The 13,590-nt window shown below is 46.2% G+C and overlaps 1 protein-coding gene and 1 long non-coding RNA gene across 3 annotated transcripts; one reads left to right on the top strand and one right to left on the bottom strand.

The window, feature by feature from the left end:
* Positions 1 to 234: 234 nt before the first annotated feature.
* LOC136487773 (uncharacterized) lies at positions 235 to 2,125 on the top strand. The gene is made up of 2 exons (XR_010767352.1): positions 235 to 1,028; positions 1,244 to 2,125. It is a non-coding gene; the product is annotated as an uncharacterized lncRNA (long non-coding RNA).
* Positions 2,126 to 2,653: 528 nt separating this feature from the next.
* LOC136487772 (purple acid phosphatase 22-like) lies at positions 2,654 to 4,361 on the bottom strand. Of its 2 annotated transcripts, XM_066484885.1 has the most exons (3): positions 3,290 to 4,361; positions 2,855 to 2,943; positions 2,654 to 2,754 (listed from the first exon to the last, which is right to left on the bottom strand). In XM_066484885.1, exons 1-3 carry the CDS (start codon positions 4,301 to 4,303, stop codon positions 2,745 to 2,747), a joined length of 1,113 nt encoding a protein of 370 aa, XP_066340982.1. In that variant the 5' UTR covers positions 4,304 to 4,361; the 3' UTR covers positions 2,654 to 2,744. The 2 variants fall into 2 exon arrangements, with proteins under 2 accessions (XP_066340982.1, XP_066340981.1); XM_066484884.1 differs by lacking the exon at positions 2,654 to 2,754 and having other exon boundaries at positions 2,772 to 2,943.
* Between the last annotated feature and the right edge of the window lie 9,229 nt (positions 4,362 to 13,590).

Below are 13,590 nucleotides of genomic sequence, written 5' to 3'. Positions count from 1 at the left end.
GACTAAAGATCCCTACCCCGCGGACGACCGTTGGGCAGGAAGCTTTAGTCCCGGTTGGTATTACCAACCGGGACTAAAGGAACCTTTCGTCCCGGGGGCAAAAAATGCCGAGGCTAATGCCAAATTGGGACATCGTTCTAAAGTCTGTTCTCTAGTAGTGTACTGTTCCGAATCAAGCCAATTAATTCAGATCCGCACATCAGGAAAGGAGGGGAAGAGATATCATATGTTTTGGTGGCTCGACGTTGCTTGACTTGCTTCAGTCGTTGATGTGTGCGGCGGTGTCCAGGCTCAGGGCAGAGGCGAGTAGGTGAGGAGGACCGGTGGCCGCGCACCTCCGTCAGGAACTCGAGGGAGATGCAGAGGCTTTAGGAGGGTGGGGGCGGCTGCTGCTGCTGGTCGGCGAGAACCAGGAGCCGGGGGCGACGGCGGTCCGGCTCCCTGGTCACGTGGGGGTCGGCGTCGGCGTCGGCCCGGCGCTTTGACCCGGGCAGCAGGTGTTGGTGAGGGCAGTCGACAGAGGGGTGCTGCAGCGTCGGCGGCGGCCCGGCGCCCTGACCCCGGCAGCGGCCTTGATGAGGGCGGTCGGAGGCCGGTGGGTCGTTGGAGCAGGGTGGAGCGGAGAGGCGCGGGGCGGACGGGAGCTGCAGCTTCGGCGTCGTGCGGTCGGGGCACCGGGATAAGGGCGAGGCCGTCGCTGCCGAATGGGAACTGGGGTGGCACCGCCGCTGCCGATTGGGAAGGAGGGATGGGCCCCGCTGGCCTCGCGCGCCGCCGCGGGCCTTGCCCTTGGCCACCGGCCTCCCGCGCGCCCGTGACCATGCTAGATTCGCGCGTCGCCGGCGGCCTCCCACGCGTCGTCCCCGCTGGCCTCGCGCACCGCCGCTGGCCACCTCGAGCGTCGCCTCCATCCTCCCGCGACCCCGCTGGCCTCCGTGCCGCCGCCGGCCTCCTCGCTCGTCTTCGCCAGCCCGTGGTGCTGTCGCGCCGCCGTGGGAGACGAATCCCCTGCCGACCACTAAATCTCAGTAAGGGTTCCTTGTCACTGGTATTTACTGATGCAAAATAGAACGAAGTCATATACAAGAATGCTTCCAAATTTGAGATTTAGTGAACCAAGAAAGGTTAATGTGCCTGATTTCATTATAGGACTATTAGGCATTTTTGCTTTTTTGCACTGTTGTATTACAGAATTAGTGGAATTAGAATTTTCATGCACATATGTGCATTGTTTGGTTTACAGAACTAGCTGATGCCTGGGTTTTGTGAGTTGTGAAAGTTCAGAATCTGAGCTGTGGAAGTTTAGAATCTAAGTTATGGAAGGGAATGACAGAATCTGATAGGAAGATACCTGAAATTGGTTTGAGGTTCAGAAATCCTGACGAGGCATGGAAATTCTTGGTGCCCTTAGTGCTGCACAACTGAAGAAAAATGAAGTTTAATCAAAGAAATCAAAGAGACAGAGAACTTGGTTAAATAAGTTGCGTAAGGTGAAGCGCAAACCAACCAAATCTGTTGTACCAGCAAAGAAGAAAGCAAAATTATGTTGTTATTGCAATCTGAACATTTCTATATATTGTTATTGCAAAAGTATGTTGGCAGCAAAAAAAGAAAAAAGGTGGTGCAGAGCCTCAAGTAGAAGGAGAACATGATGGCAAGAACAAAGGAGAAGTTGAGTTTCAAGAGTACACTGTCATTGACAATTTTACTCAGCTCATAACAGTTCCAACTTTGGCAAATTTAGACCGTCAAGATCTATTCTAGCTTCTATCACCTAGTTAGATAGTATTTTGGACTGGTTAACTATAGTATTTTATGGGCTAACTATAGTATTTTGCGGGCTAACTATAGTATTTTGTGAAGTATGTCACAATACCCATCAAGTGGACACCTGAATGTCAGAATGTAGGAGCAGCAGCACTTGTAAGTAGTTGATGGAAGCTTTGTAAGCACTTGACCGAGTCCTCACTTAATTGATTAGCTGATGTATAAGCTGATGTATGAATGTGTCTGAACTTCTGTGTTTTACTGTACTTTGAAAATGCAGTGAGCTGCTATGTACATGTCCATCTGAATTATGGACCTGAATTATTGTCTTTTTTTTTGAAACTGTGAACTACTGTCTTTTGCTGCTATCTGCTACTTATGTCTGAGAAAAACAGCCAAGTCTCATGTGTTGAAGGGCTGGATCTATTTTGAGCCACTGGATCTGATTTGGAGGGATGGATGGAGGAGGTAAGTTACGTTGTGACTTGCTGAAGGCAAGTCACTGAATCCCTATCCGGGGGTGGGGGGCTTTTACATTTTTATTATTATTAAGATTGACGCTCATTCGATTATCACTCTTAAAATGACACTTATAATTTTACCACATGAGAGAAGTTTGAGTTCTTAATTTACCACATTTGCGCATGTGGCAAGCCACGCCAGCTTGACACGCTGGCTCCCAGTCAGCATGAGCATGTGAAATGTCGTTGGTACCCCTGCCTTGCTCATCTCTCTCCATCCCCGACAGCTGGGTCCCGCGGCACCTGTCACCTCCAGGTAGACCCTACTTGTCAGCTTCATCTTCCAACGTCGCCTTCGCGTGCTACTGCTCATGTGCTCGTCTCGTCTCGTCGATGATACTCAGCACACTGCTCATTTCGCCTTCAGCACACGGCGCTCGTCTCGTCGATGATACTCAGCCAGCCGTGCCCGAAGCTCGCCTCCCGAAACTCCGACAGGTGCGCCGACTTGTGGTCCTAGATGAACCTTCAGAACCACATCGACAATCACACACATGAACTGAGTCAGCATCATCAGATTCTAATTGACTCTATGCATATACGGTGCCAGCCAGTGACATGCATACTTGAGAGCAAGGCCTTCCCTGTTGCCTCCGTCGCCAATGGTGATGTACATCGGGCCCCGGCTGTCGGTCTCGTTGTCGTAAATCCTCGTCTGATCATCACTCATCAGCAAAAAAAAAAAATGGACATGTGTTCAGTAATAATGGGCTAAAGCAGAAACAGAAACAACTAGCTAGAACATACACAGTGCACTACCACTTACTCCCTCCGTCCCATATTATCTGTCGTTTCCGGTTTTCGTGCCAAAAGTTTGACTCGATTTGTAGAAAATACGTAAAATTTGTATTTTCAAATAAATTTATTAAAAAACTAGATTCAAAGATTTTTCCAATGATACTAATTATGTAACATAAATATTAATATTTTGTAATATATATTTTATCAAAGTTATTTCTTGGAAAGCGAAAGCGACAGATATTTTGGGACGAAGGGATTACAAATCGCTCGTAGGCGTGGACATGTCCGGCGAAGACGACGTCGACTTGGGCCTCATAGAGCATCCGCTCCATGGCGGCGCGCATCCGCTCGCCCTCGCCCTGGTGCGCCTGATTCGTGTTGTACCACGGCGCGTGCAGCAGCACCAGCAGCCACGGCGTACGCCGGCGGTCGACGCGCGCCAGGTCCCTTTCCAGCCACCGGTGCTGCTCCGACCCTTCCCCGAACGCCGCGTACGAGCCCAGCATGACGACGTGCGCCGCGCCGCCCGTCGCGTCGAACGAGTAGTAGAGGTTGGACGTCGACCCGCTGTGGTCGTACGGCATCCGCCACCGCGCGTTGTAGGCGACGAACGGCTTGACGAGCTCCTCCACCACGGGGAGCGGCAGCGCCTCGGCCTCGTGGTTGCCCTCCGTCACCATCCACGGCCGCGCGCTCGCCAGCGGCTGCACGAGCCGGCCCCACGAGTCCCACAGCGGCTGCTGCGTGTCCGGGTACGACAGGTCGCCTGGCAGGAGCAGCATGTCGTAGTCGGTGCTGCCGATGTGCGACAGCGTCGACGCCGTCCACCCCGTCTGCCCGAGGTCGCCGACGACGACGAACTCGATGGGCAGCGTGGACGGGGGCGTCCGGAGGCTGAACTCGTCGCCGGACCGACCGCACCGGTAGGTCGTGCTGGGGCGCAGTGGGCCGATGGTCACGTGGTGGATCGCGTCGGACTTGTAGAAGAAGTAGCGATACGTTGTGTGGTCGCCCGTTGATGATGCTGTGTACTTCCCCGGAGACGTGCCGTACTCTACCACCGACGGCGCGCTCCGGTCGTCGGTCACCCACGAGACGCGCATGCCGTCGGACCCGACGACTGAGATGTGTACCTGCTGAGGATGTGACGCCGGCTTGTCATGCGCGAGGAGAACGAGCGGGCTGGGCGGCGGCCGGACGTACTCGTCGGCGCGGGCGCAGAGGAACAAGAGCGACGTGAGGCCCTGCACGAGGAACCTCCACGAGTGCGCCATGGCCCCGACGAGGAGGTCGCCGCAGAGCGTGCCGGTGAAGCTGCTGCTCCCGCGCGCGGCGCGGTTCATGTACCGGAGGCACGGCGCGTTGGCGGCGAGCGCGAAGGCGGCCCTGGGGGCGCCGAGCAGGCTTTTGGCGGGGCCGGCTGCCACGACCGCGACGAGGTAGTAGAGGAAGCAGGTCAGCACGGCCACCAGCCCACCACGCGGGTTATCTTGCACATCAGCACATGAGCAGCAGCGCGCCTGGACGAGTGGGGTCCACCTGGAAGTGACGGGTGCCACGGGACCCAGCTATCGGGATGGAGAGAGAGGAGCAAGGCAGGGGTACCAACGACATTTCACATGCTTATACTGACTGGGCGCCAGCGTGTCGAGCTGACGTGGCTTGCCACATACGCAAATGTGATAAATTAAGAACTCCAACTTCTCTCATGTGGTAAAGTTGTAAGTGCCATTTTAAAAGTGATAATCGGATGAACGCCAATCTTAATAATGATAAAAATATAAAAGCCCCCGATTAAAGACGTCGGGATGCCGTGGATCGATGACGTGGGGTGGGGTTCTAGCCCTGGTGGATGTGGAGAGGGTGCGGGAGCAGTAAGACAGGTGGAAGTGAAGTGAATGATCGAACGTGCCATCGTCACCGACGTCCAAGGAGTAGTGAGTGATCAGGCCAACAAACCTCATGAAAACATAAATGAATCGGCTCACCTCACCTCACCTCAGCCCTCAGCAGAAGATTGGATTTGGAGGAGACTTAAGTAGCTACAGCGAGGTGTGAGCCCATGCATGCTTTCGGCAAATAAATAACCATTGCAGTTGCGCATCCATCCGAGCCTGTTCGCTTGGTTGTAAACGATAGTAAATTTTCACCCAGAACAATATTTTTCTCTCACACCAAACCAGCCAGCAGTAAATAATCCACGATCGTTTACGGCCTACCGAACAGACTGTGGATTTGAAGGAGACCACTAGCTATAGCGAGGTGCGAACCCATGCATGCTTTCGGCGAATAAATAACCATCGCAGTTGCGCATCCATCCAAGTACGCGTACAAATGGAAAACTCAAGTGTACGCCATCGCACAACATGTGACGAAGGGACGCGCCGTGGGTCGTGACGCGGCACTGTCGCGCCAAGATGTGCGGCGCGGCAGCTCCTGCCACGTCAGCGGCCATGACCCGTGGAAGTGCCATGTCATCGCCGCTGCCGCGCCGCCGTGCATGACACGGCAGCGTTGTTTGCCCGCGCCGTGGCAATAGGCACGGTAAAAAGTGTTAGATTTAGAAAAAAAAAGTGTTAGAATTAAAAATAGTTTAAAAAAATGTAAAAAAAAAATCCCCAGTTCGATGTTTTTAGGAGTAGAGATTGGTTTGGAGCGGCTTAGCTGCAGAGTGGGTTTGGACCTTGGAGTAGCAGTTTGAGACAGAGCATTTATTATTACTGGTAGTCGAATAATAAGTTGTTTTCTACTCTAAAGTACTCTCTCCATCTAATAAATGAATACAATTATAGGATTTAGGCTAGTCAAACTAGCTTAAGTTTGACCACATTTATACTAAATATTCTTAACATTTATGTTTCTAAGTAAATTTATTATAAAATATATTATGTAATTAATTTGATGAAACTTTTTTTTGTACCATAAGTGTTAGTACATTTTTACATAATTTTTGTTAAAGTTCAAATCAGTTGACTCCTCAAAAAGTGAGAATGAGATTCTTTCTAGCATGGAGGGAGTAGTCCTAATGCTAGAAATCACATATAGTTTTTACGTCTATTAATTTATTTAAACATTACTCATAAAACGTTTCCTAATGGATAGTTTATATAGAATAATTTTTGTCCAATCTTATTGCTTCTCTACTCATCATCTCCTTATCACATCTCTTCATGTCTTGGTTCTCGTATAGACATGGTTTCTTATTAATGGCTGTAGCGTCGCCTGGCGCCTGAATTTCCAGGCCGATCTGAAGAGACGCTTCGGGTTTGCGAGGACTGTTTCAGTTGCGCTTTGATAGATGGGAAGGAGACAGCTGACGTGGCTTCACCGAATTGTAGAAAAATAGGCTAGTGGGGTTCTCCTATTTAGGGATAGGAGATTTCCTCGGCCTCTCTTCTTTAGTTGCAGTGCCATATCATCTTTTTCCTTAGTTGGCAACTGAACTAATGAACATAGAAACCATGTAACTTCTTGGCTGGGAGTGCCTTAAGAGCATGTACAACCCATAGAGAGGATGTTGTCAAATAGACAGCAGGATCTCATGGACATTGACATGGATCTCATGGACATTAACCTAGATCTCAAGAAGGTTGATTAATTATGCAATTAATTTGGTACAAATCACGGCCTTTTAGCTTTCGCGTAGGCGGTACAACAAAGTGTAGAACTAATTAGTATGTGTATTATAGCTTTCGTCAGGCTAGCTACCTGGCAGTGTCATGCCGGATCATTATTAGATATGAAAGTTTGCATTTCAATGACCAATCTATAGTAATGGATTGGGCGAGACCGCTGCTGCTCATCGCTGTGCAAGCCATTGGGTGCTTTTAAGTGTTCAGTTTGGCTTTCTTTCAGAGTACATGCTAGAAGTTGAATTTTGGGCACCTTATCGGTGAATATATATGTTAACATCTTTGCATGATACCGACATGTTGTACGATAGACCCAATCTCCACCAATGGTGTGCACTGCATATACCCTCCATCGTATCTAGCAACCGTTGAGGATGGTGCCTTGCAATACATATGACTAGGGATGAAAACGGTACGGATATTTTCCGACCGTATTCGAAACCGAATCCGTTTAGAGGGGTTGAGATTCCGGATATCCAACATCCGATACCGTATCCGTATCAAAATACTCAAATCGCATATTTATGATGTCGATATTCAATCGTATCATATCCGACATAGTTGACACTATCCGTATTCGAATCCGAATCCGGACATAAATATGAAAACAAATGTAATATCGGTGATATCCGTCCGTATCCGATGGATTGAAAATTTTACTCACGCCCACTAGTACAGAAACAAGCTGTACTCCTAGTTGGAAAACCCATTCAGTCTCGGTTTCTCAACCGGGAGCACGAATCCTGGACTAAAGGGCCCCTCCCTTAGTCCCGATTTCTCGCCCGGGACTAAGGTTGATAATACCAACCGGGGCTAAAGAGGCCTCCCGGCCTAGTCACGTGGGGCGGCCCTTTAGTCCCGGTTGGTAATACCGGGACTAAAGGTTTTTTTTTCTTTTTTTGTTTCTATTTTCAATTGATGATTCGTTTTGGTTTTCGAATACGCATTCTACGCTGCTAATAATATACGTATTCTACACGCTTATAATGTTCAAACATTTTGTACAAACTAAAGTATGAAACTAATGTATATATTACATGCATATACATATATTATACGTTATTTTATGTACATATAATATGTGTATATATATATATATTACAAATAAAGCTTGCATTGTATATTCTATCATATCCTTGGGATAACAAATTGACTCCATCTGGTTTGGCTTCCATATTTCGTTCATGTCATTGTAGAACTCGCCGGCGGGGTTTAAGACCTGGTCATTAAGAAATCCTGCTATGGTCTCTTGAATTGCTTTCAGTTGGTCACGTCGTATGACTTTTTCCTTCAACCATAGAGTCTTCAATAAAAGTTAAAGGAAAAGTATTAATATATATATATATGTGTTGGTCACGTGATTACTTATATATATCACTACTGGAATCTCGCTTTTTTCTGTGTGTATGAAAACACACAGAAAAATGCAAATACCGTCAGAAAAATATTTTTCTGACGGTGTACCCTCAGAAAAATACCCACAGAAATATAACGATAGAAAAATCGAATTTTTCTGTCGGTTCACCGTCAGAAACAATTTTTCTGTGAGTCTCACACGCACAGAAAAATTGTGTTTGCCCAGATTAAAACTAATTTTTCTGTGCGTTAATCCACACAGAAAAAAGAAATAAACGCACAGAAAAACACATGTTTTTTTTGTCGGTCTAGGTGAACTCACAGAAAAATTCATTTCGCCTAGATTAAAAAAAATATTTCTGTGTAGCCAGCCTCACAGGAAAAAAGAGTTAAACACACAAAAAAAAATTATTTTAAAACAGTAGCAACAGCATATTAAAATATATATTTTCCATACAGTACTTTCTGTGCATGACCAACAAGGTTTCATTCAAAAAATACACAAATCAGTAGTTCATCATGAATGGAGTCAACACTTATGTAAAAAATAGAATCAGTCTGCTCATCTACATGTTCAACATGAATACTACAATGAATTCACAAATACGGATATCGAAAAAGAAACCAAACTATTTTTTCTTGTTCAACCAATTGTAAACTGCTTCACCTTGCACTCCATCTCTACCTGTAAGAACAGTCAACATGAATACTACAATGATTACACAGGAAAGTAGTCATTTCTGTTTCCTAAAGTATCCAGAAAATGGGAATACAGTATGTACCAGCAAAGGGGAGACGAAATCATTGAACTTGTATGTAACTTCCAAAGGCTTTTTCGATATAAAGTTTTTTCAAGCCATCAATGACAGAAGTAACAGCAGTCAGAGGTATTTGTTTACATATAACAGCATAAAAGGAAAGATCAGCAATAATGATAAATGTGTCATTGACAAAACTAGGGTCAACTGACAGCATTTCTTTATATAGGGAAAGGTCTTAAAATTGGCACAAAAATATCTCTGTTGCTTAATAATGCATAATAGAAACACAAGTACTGAGAGCTATGTTGTCTTACAAACATTTTGGTGGACTGTGGGCTTCCTTTTAGACAACTTACATGCATCATATTGTTTCCAAGCTCGTTAACAGACAAGATACAATTAAAATAAATAGTGAACCAGCTACAGAAGCTTACACAAGCTAAACAAGTAAACTTGCTGCCTTTTCCTTTTGCTAACGTAAAAAGACAGATAACTGATCTATCAACATATGCTCACTAATGAGGATATAACAGAATTTTCCTCAAAAGTTCCTTTGGTGCTGATATGCAATAGATACTTACAAGAGCGATATTCTAGGAGCATACAGAAGAAAATTGTGAAGATGACATGACTACATGAGTATTACCTTCTTTGATGACTTTGAGCTGAACCATTTGTTTTTTAAATGGCATTGTTCCTGAGAGTATCCTGCATGGATAAAAAAAGGTTTGTATCATAGATTTCCCCCAAGCATGAACTTCCTGTTGAAGAGTGCATTACTTACCTTCCATTTCTAGATCAACACGCTTCACCAAATGCTTAGATTTCTGAAAGCAGTTGCCTTCATATTTACTACAAGGCATTGAGATAAAGCAACTGTCAATGGGAGGAGCAGCCAAGCACTTACAAACAGAAGAAGACAAAAGTTCCAGCCAAAATTTCACAGAAGAAATACCACAAGACAGTGACCATCTCCAGAATTTTACCCATTATCAAGAGCAAAAGAACTCGAGAAATGGCTCAGATTTACCCATTATCAGCCTTACAACTGCAACTTAATTTCACCTGGAGCTTAATTTAATTCTCTCTCTCTAATGAGAATTGAACTGGCCACAGAACTGGTTGCTTGTACTGGTACAAACCATCCTAGTTAAGCAGCAAACAGAACAAAATATCCCAAGTACCAGCTCATAAGGTGCTAAAGTGCAGAAGTTCTCTAATGAAAACTTGATTCATCACAGCCACTCAAGAATAGTACAAAACAAAAAAAGTCACAAGGCATAGTTAGGGAATGGGAGAGCAGCGCGGCACGAGACTGGGGTTCCATATCATCTCAGCTCCGGTAATGATTTTGTTTGGGTTAAAGAACAAGGTCACGAGACTGGGGTTCCATATTCATCTCAGCTCCGGTAACGTATGTAACAACAGTCATAAACGTATAATCCATTTGTCCAAAAATTGAATTACACCAACCAGATCAATGTAATGATTTTGTTTGGGTTAAAGAATTAATAAGTGCTGCCCCTAGCTGCTACAATTTGAATAAGCTGCTGCTACCATTTGCTGCCCCTAGCTGTAATAGCTGAGCAAGATCATCAGCCTATATACTCTCAAGTTACATGATGTCATTTTCATCACAGGCTGAAAAGAAAAGATTTTCATCATTTTAATTCGGAGATAGATGCATGCATCATAATAAGAGCACTTAATTGCAGCCCAAATTAGCATATCTAATTTTTCTCAAAGACACAGTAGCCGGGGCTCAAAAACTAAAGATCTTATATGATATAGTGTAGGACAGGGTTAACTGACAGTAGCCGGGGCTCAAGTTGCATACATACTTATCCCATGGACAAGATTAAATGACAGACCCAAGTCCCCGATACCCTACTGTATTGCAACAAATTCTAAAAATAAACTGCACAGTAGTATAGAACACCAAGCAAACACTAAAGTTGGTCATGCACACATGTATAGGTGGCGACAGTCAAATTGTCACACAAGAAAGAGGAGCCAAACCTGATCCAATCTGAACAAACATTCAAGTCCTAACTCTTAGCATCAATCGGAGCACAAAAACAAGCTCAGATACAGGTGTTAGCTTAGCTAATATATTGAATTAAAAAAAGTCATGTTCTTCTACAAATAGCAATGCAAAAATCACAGAGCTCTATTGAACTGAGCTAATAGAAAAGAAACTATTGGTCATTCCAGATCCATTAGAGAGCAGTATATCAAAAGCACAAGAACTACATATATTTCACCTGGAGCAAAAGAACAAGAGCAAAAGAACTCGAGAAATGGCTCAGATTTACCCATTATCAGCATGACAACTGCAACTTAATTTCACCTGGAACTTAATTTAATTCTCTCTCTCTAATGGGAATTGAACTGGCCATAGAACTGGTTGCTTGTACTGGTATAAGCCATCCTAGTTAAGCAGCAAACAGAACAAAATATCCTAAGTACCAGCTCATAAGGTGCTAAAGTGCAGAAGTTCTTTAATGAAAACTTGATTCATCACAACCACTCAAGAGTAGTACAAAACAAAAAAAAGTCACAAGGCATAGTTCGGGAAGGGGAGAGCAGCACGGCACGAGACTGGGATTTCATGCTAGCTGTTTTATCTCAAAAGTTATCAACATGTTGCTAAAAAACATTTAAGCTCTTGTTCTGATTCGAGACACATGTTTTGTGCTGTAAACACAAGCAACCTTAATACACTTTGAGAAAGCATAGAACACAGATTAGAACTTTGGGCAAAACCAAAATGTCACTGCGATACAGGAGGTAGTATTTGCTAAGTTCCTCCAGACTTTAGTAGAAAAAAAAGCCATCCTACATATCCCACAGTTGTAACTTGTCATTGGAAAGTATGAAATTTGTTTAGCCAAAGCCCCTGCAGATTACAAGATGTCCTTCCTGTCAAAATTCTTTACACTACTAGCCTACTAGTAAGAAAAGATCAAGGAAAAAAGAAAGAAAAATATTGCTAACATAACATACATTCAAATCAATAGGAGGCTGCTGATGTGATTTCCCCAGATTCTTAGAAGGGCTGCTGATGTGATTTCCCCAGATTCAAATCAAGGAAAAAAGAAAGAAAAATATTGCTAACATAACAAGGCATCCATGCATGCAAAAGTTTTAAAAGTAGCATAACCAAGATAGCATTCTAAATGTATATAGCACTTTTATTCTAGAGGTAGCATAATTCAGTTGCCAATTACGCTCCAAGGATTAGTATAATAGGAAATCATTTTGGATGAGCAAATGCAAATTAAACCACAAAGATTTTTTATATAAACCTAAAGCTGTTTCTATGTGTAAGTAGCTAGCCTTCTAGATTTTTCAATACAACCTTGAGAGACATCTCATCAAGCAATTTACACCGCACTACATCTTACAGTCTCCATGCAGTGCAAATATTTGTGTCAATATAGATATAGCAATGTTGAGAAAAAACAAGGACATATAGAGAAGCTGCAGGTGAAGAAAAATGAGGAATTGACCAAGATTGTAGCATCACTTAAAATTAGTTTGCTATTGAGTGCGCGTGAATCCAATCTATGGGTACAGAAGTGCCAGTTATTAGTAAGAACACAGAACAGCTGTAACTAAGTTGACAAAAAGTGAGATTGTGTCTACAATGGATGCAAGGTAAAACAGATAGGATCAACCATGACTACTAATTTCCTTTGTCTAGAGTCATATATGAAGTAGAAGCAAATGGATAGAACACTACATGCATTCGGAATTCCAGAATAGCACAAATTTGTTACTCAATAGCAGCTATCTGCCAACCAGTTAGAGGAACAACACACGCTGCATTACAGCTGAACTGACAAACCAAGGCAGCTGAACTCCGGCCGGGGAAGAAGAAGGGGGAGGGGAGGGCCACCGCCACCACCATGCCCCGCCGCCGGCCACCACCACCACCACCACCACCGCAGCCACCGGCTGGATCCGGGAGAGGGAGGGCCGGATCCGACCGGGTGAAGAAGGGGGACGGGAGGGGCACCCGCCGGGGAAGAAGAAGGGGGAGGGGAGGGGCGCCCGCGGGGGAGAAGAAGGGGGAGGGGAGGGCCGCCACCACCACCACGCCCCGCCACCGGCCACCACCACCACAGCCACCGGCTGGATCCGGGAGAGGGAGGGCCGGATCCGGCCGGGTGAAGAAGGGGGAGGGGAGGGGCGCCGGCGGGGGAGAAGAAGGGGGAGGGGAGGGCCGTCGCCACCACCATGCCCCACCGTCGGCCACCACCACCGCCGCCGCAGCCACTCGCCAGATCCAGGAGAGGGAGGGCCAGATCCGGCTGGGTGAAGAAGGGGGAGGGGAGGGGCACCCGCCGGTGAAGAAGAAGGGGGAGGGGAGGGGCACCGGCGGGGGAGAAGAAGGGGGAGGGTGCGGATCTGCTCGATCGTCGATGGCGGCGACGGATCCGGATGCGCTGCTCGGGTGAAGGGTGAAGAGGGAGACGGATCCGGCGTCGGGGGTGAAGGAGAGGGGCCGCGCCCGCCGGGTCGATGAAGAGGGAGAGGGAGGAGGGGAGGAGCGGCGGCGCTGCTCGAGGAGGGGAGGAGCCCCCACGCTGAGTCACAGAGGGAGGGGCGCGGCGCTGAAAGGAGAGAGTGAGGGAGGGGGCGCAGTCTACTGCATGCGTGAGAGGGTGTTTGGGGGCGCGGCGACCGGCGGGTTAGGGTTTGGATTTTTCTGTGCGTGCACATTTTTTTTCCGTGCGTTTTTAAAGAACCGACAGAATAAATTGTATTTTTCTGTGAGTGCTGATTTTTTTGTGTGTATATTGTCAC

The sequence above is a fragment of the Miscanthus floridulus genome, chromosome 10 (genome assembly GCF_019320115.1).
Source record: "Miscanthus floridulus cultivar M001 chromosome 10, ASM1932011v1, whole genome shotgun sequence".
Lineage (NCBI taxonomy): Eukaryota > Viridiplantae > Streptophyta > Magnoliopsida > Poales > Poaceae > Miscanthus > Miscanthus floridulus.
This window is presented reverse-complemented; position numbering and strand designations above follow the sequence as displayed.

What these genes read in the sequence shown, in the direction of transcription:
- LOC136487772 (XM_066484884.1), bottom strand. Translation starts at nt 4,303, where the DNA reads ATGGCGCACTCGTGGAGGTTCCTCGTGCAGGGCCTCACGTCGCTCTTG. An exon ending in TCCACGCCTACGAGCGATTT is followed by an intron (nt 2,944 to 3,289) that starts GTAATCCCTTCG and finishes AGTGATGATCAG; the next exon opens with ACGAGGATTTACGACAACGA.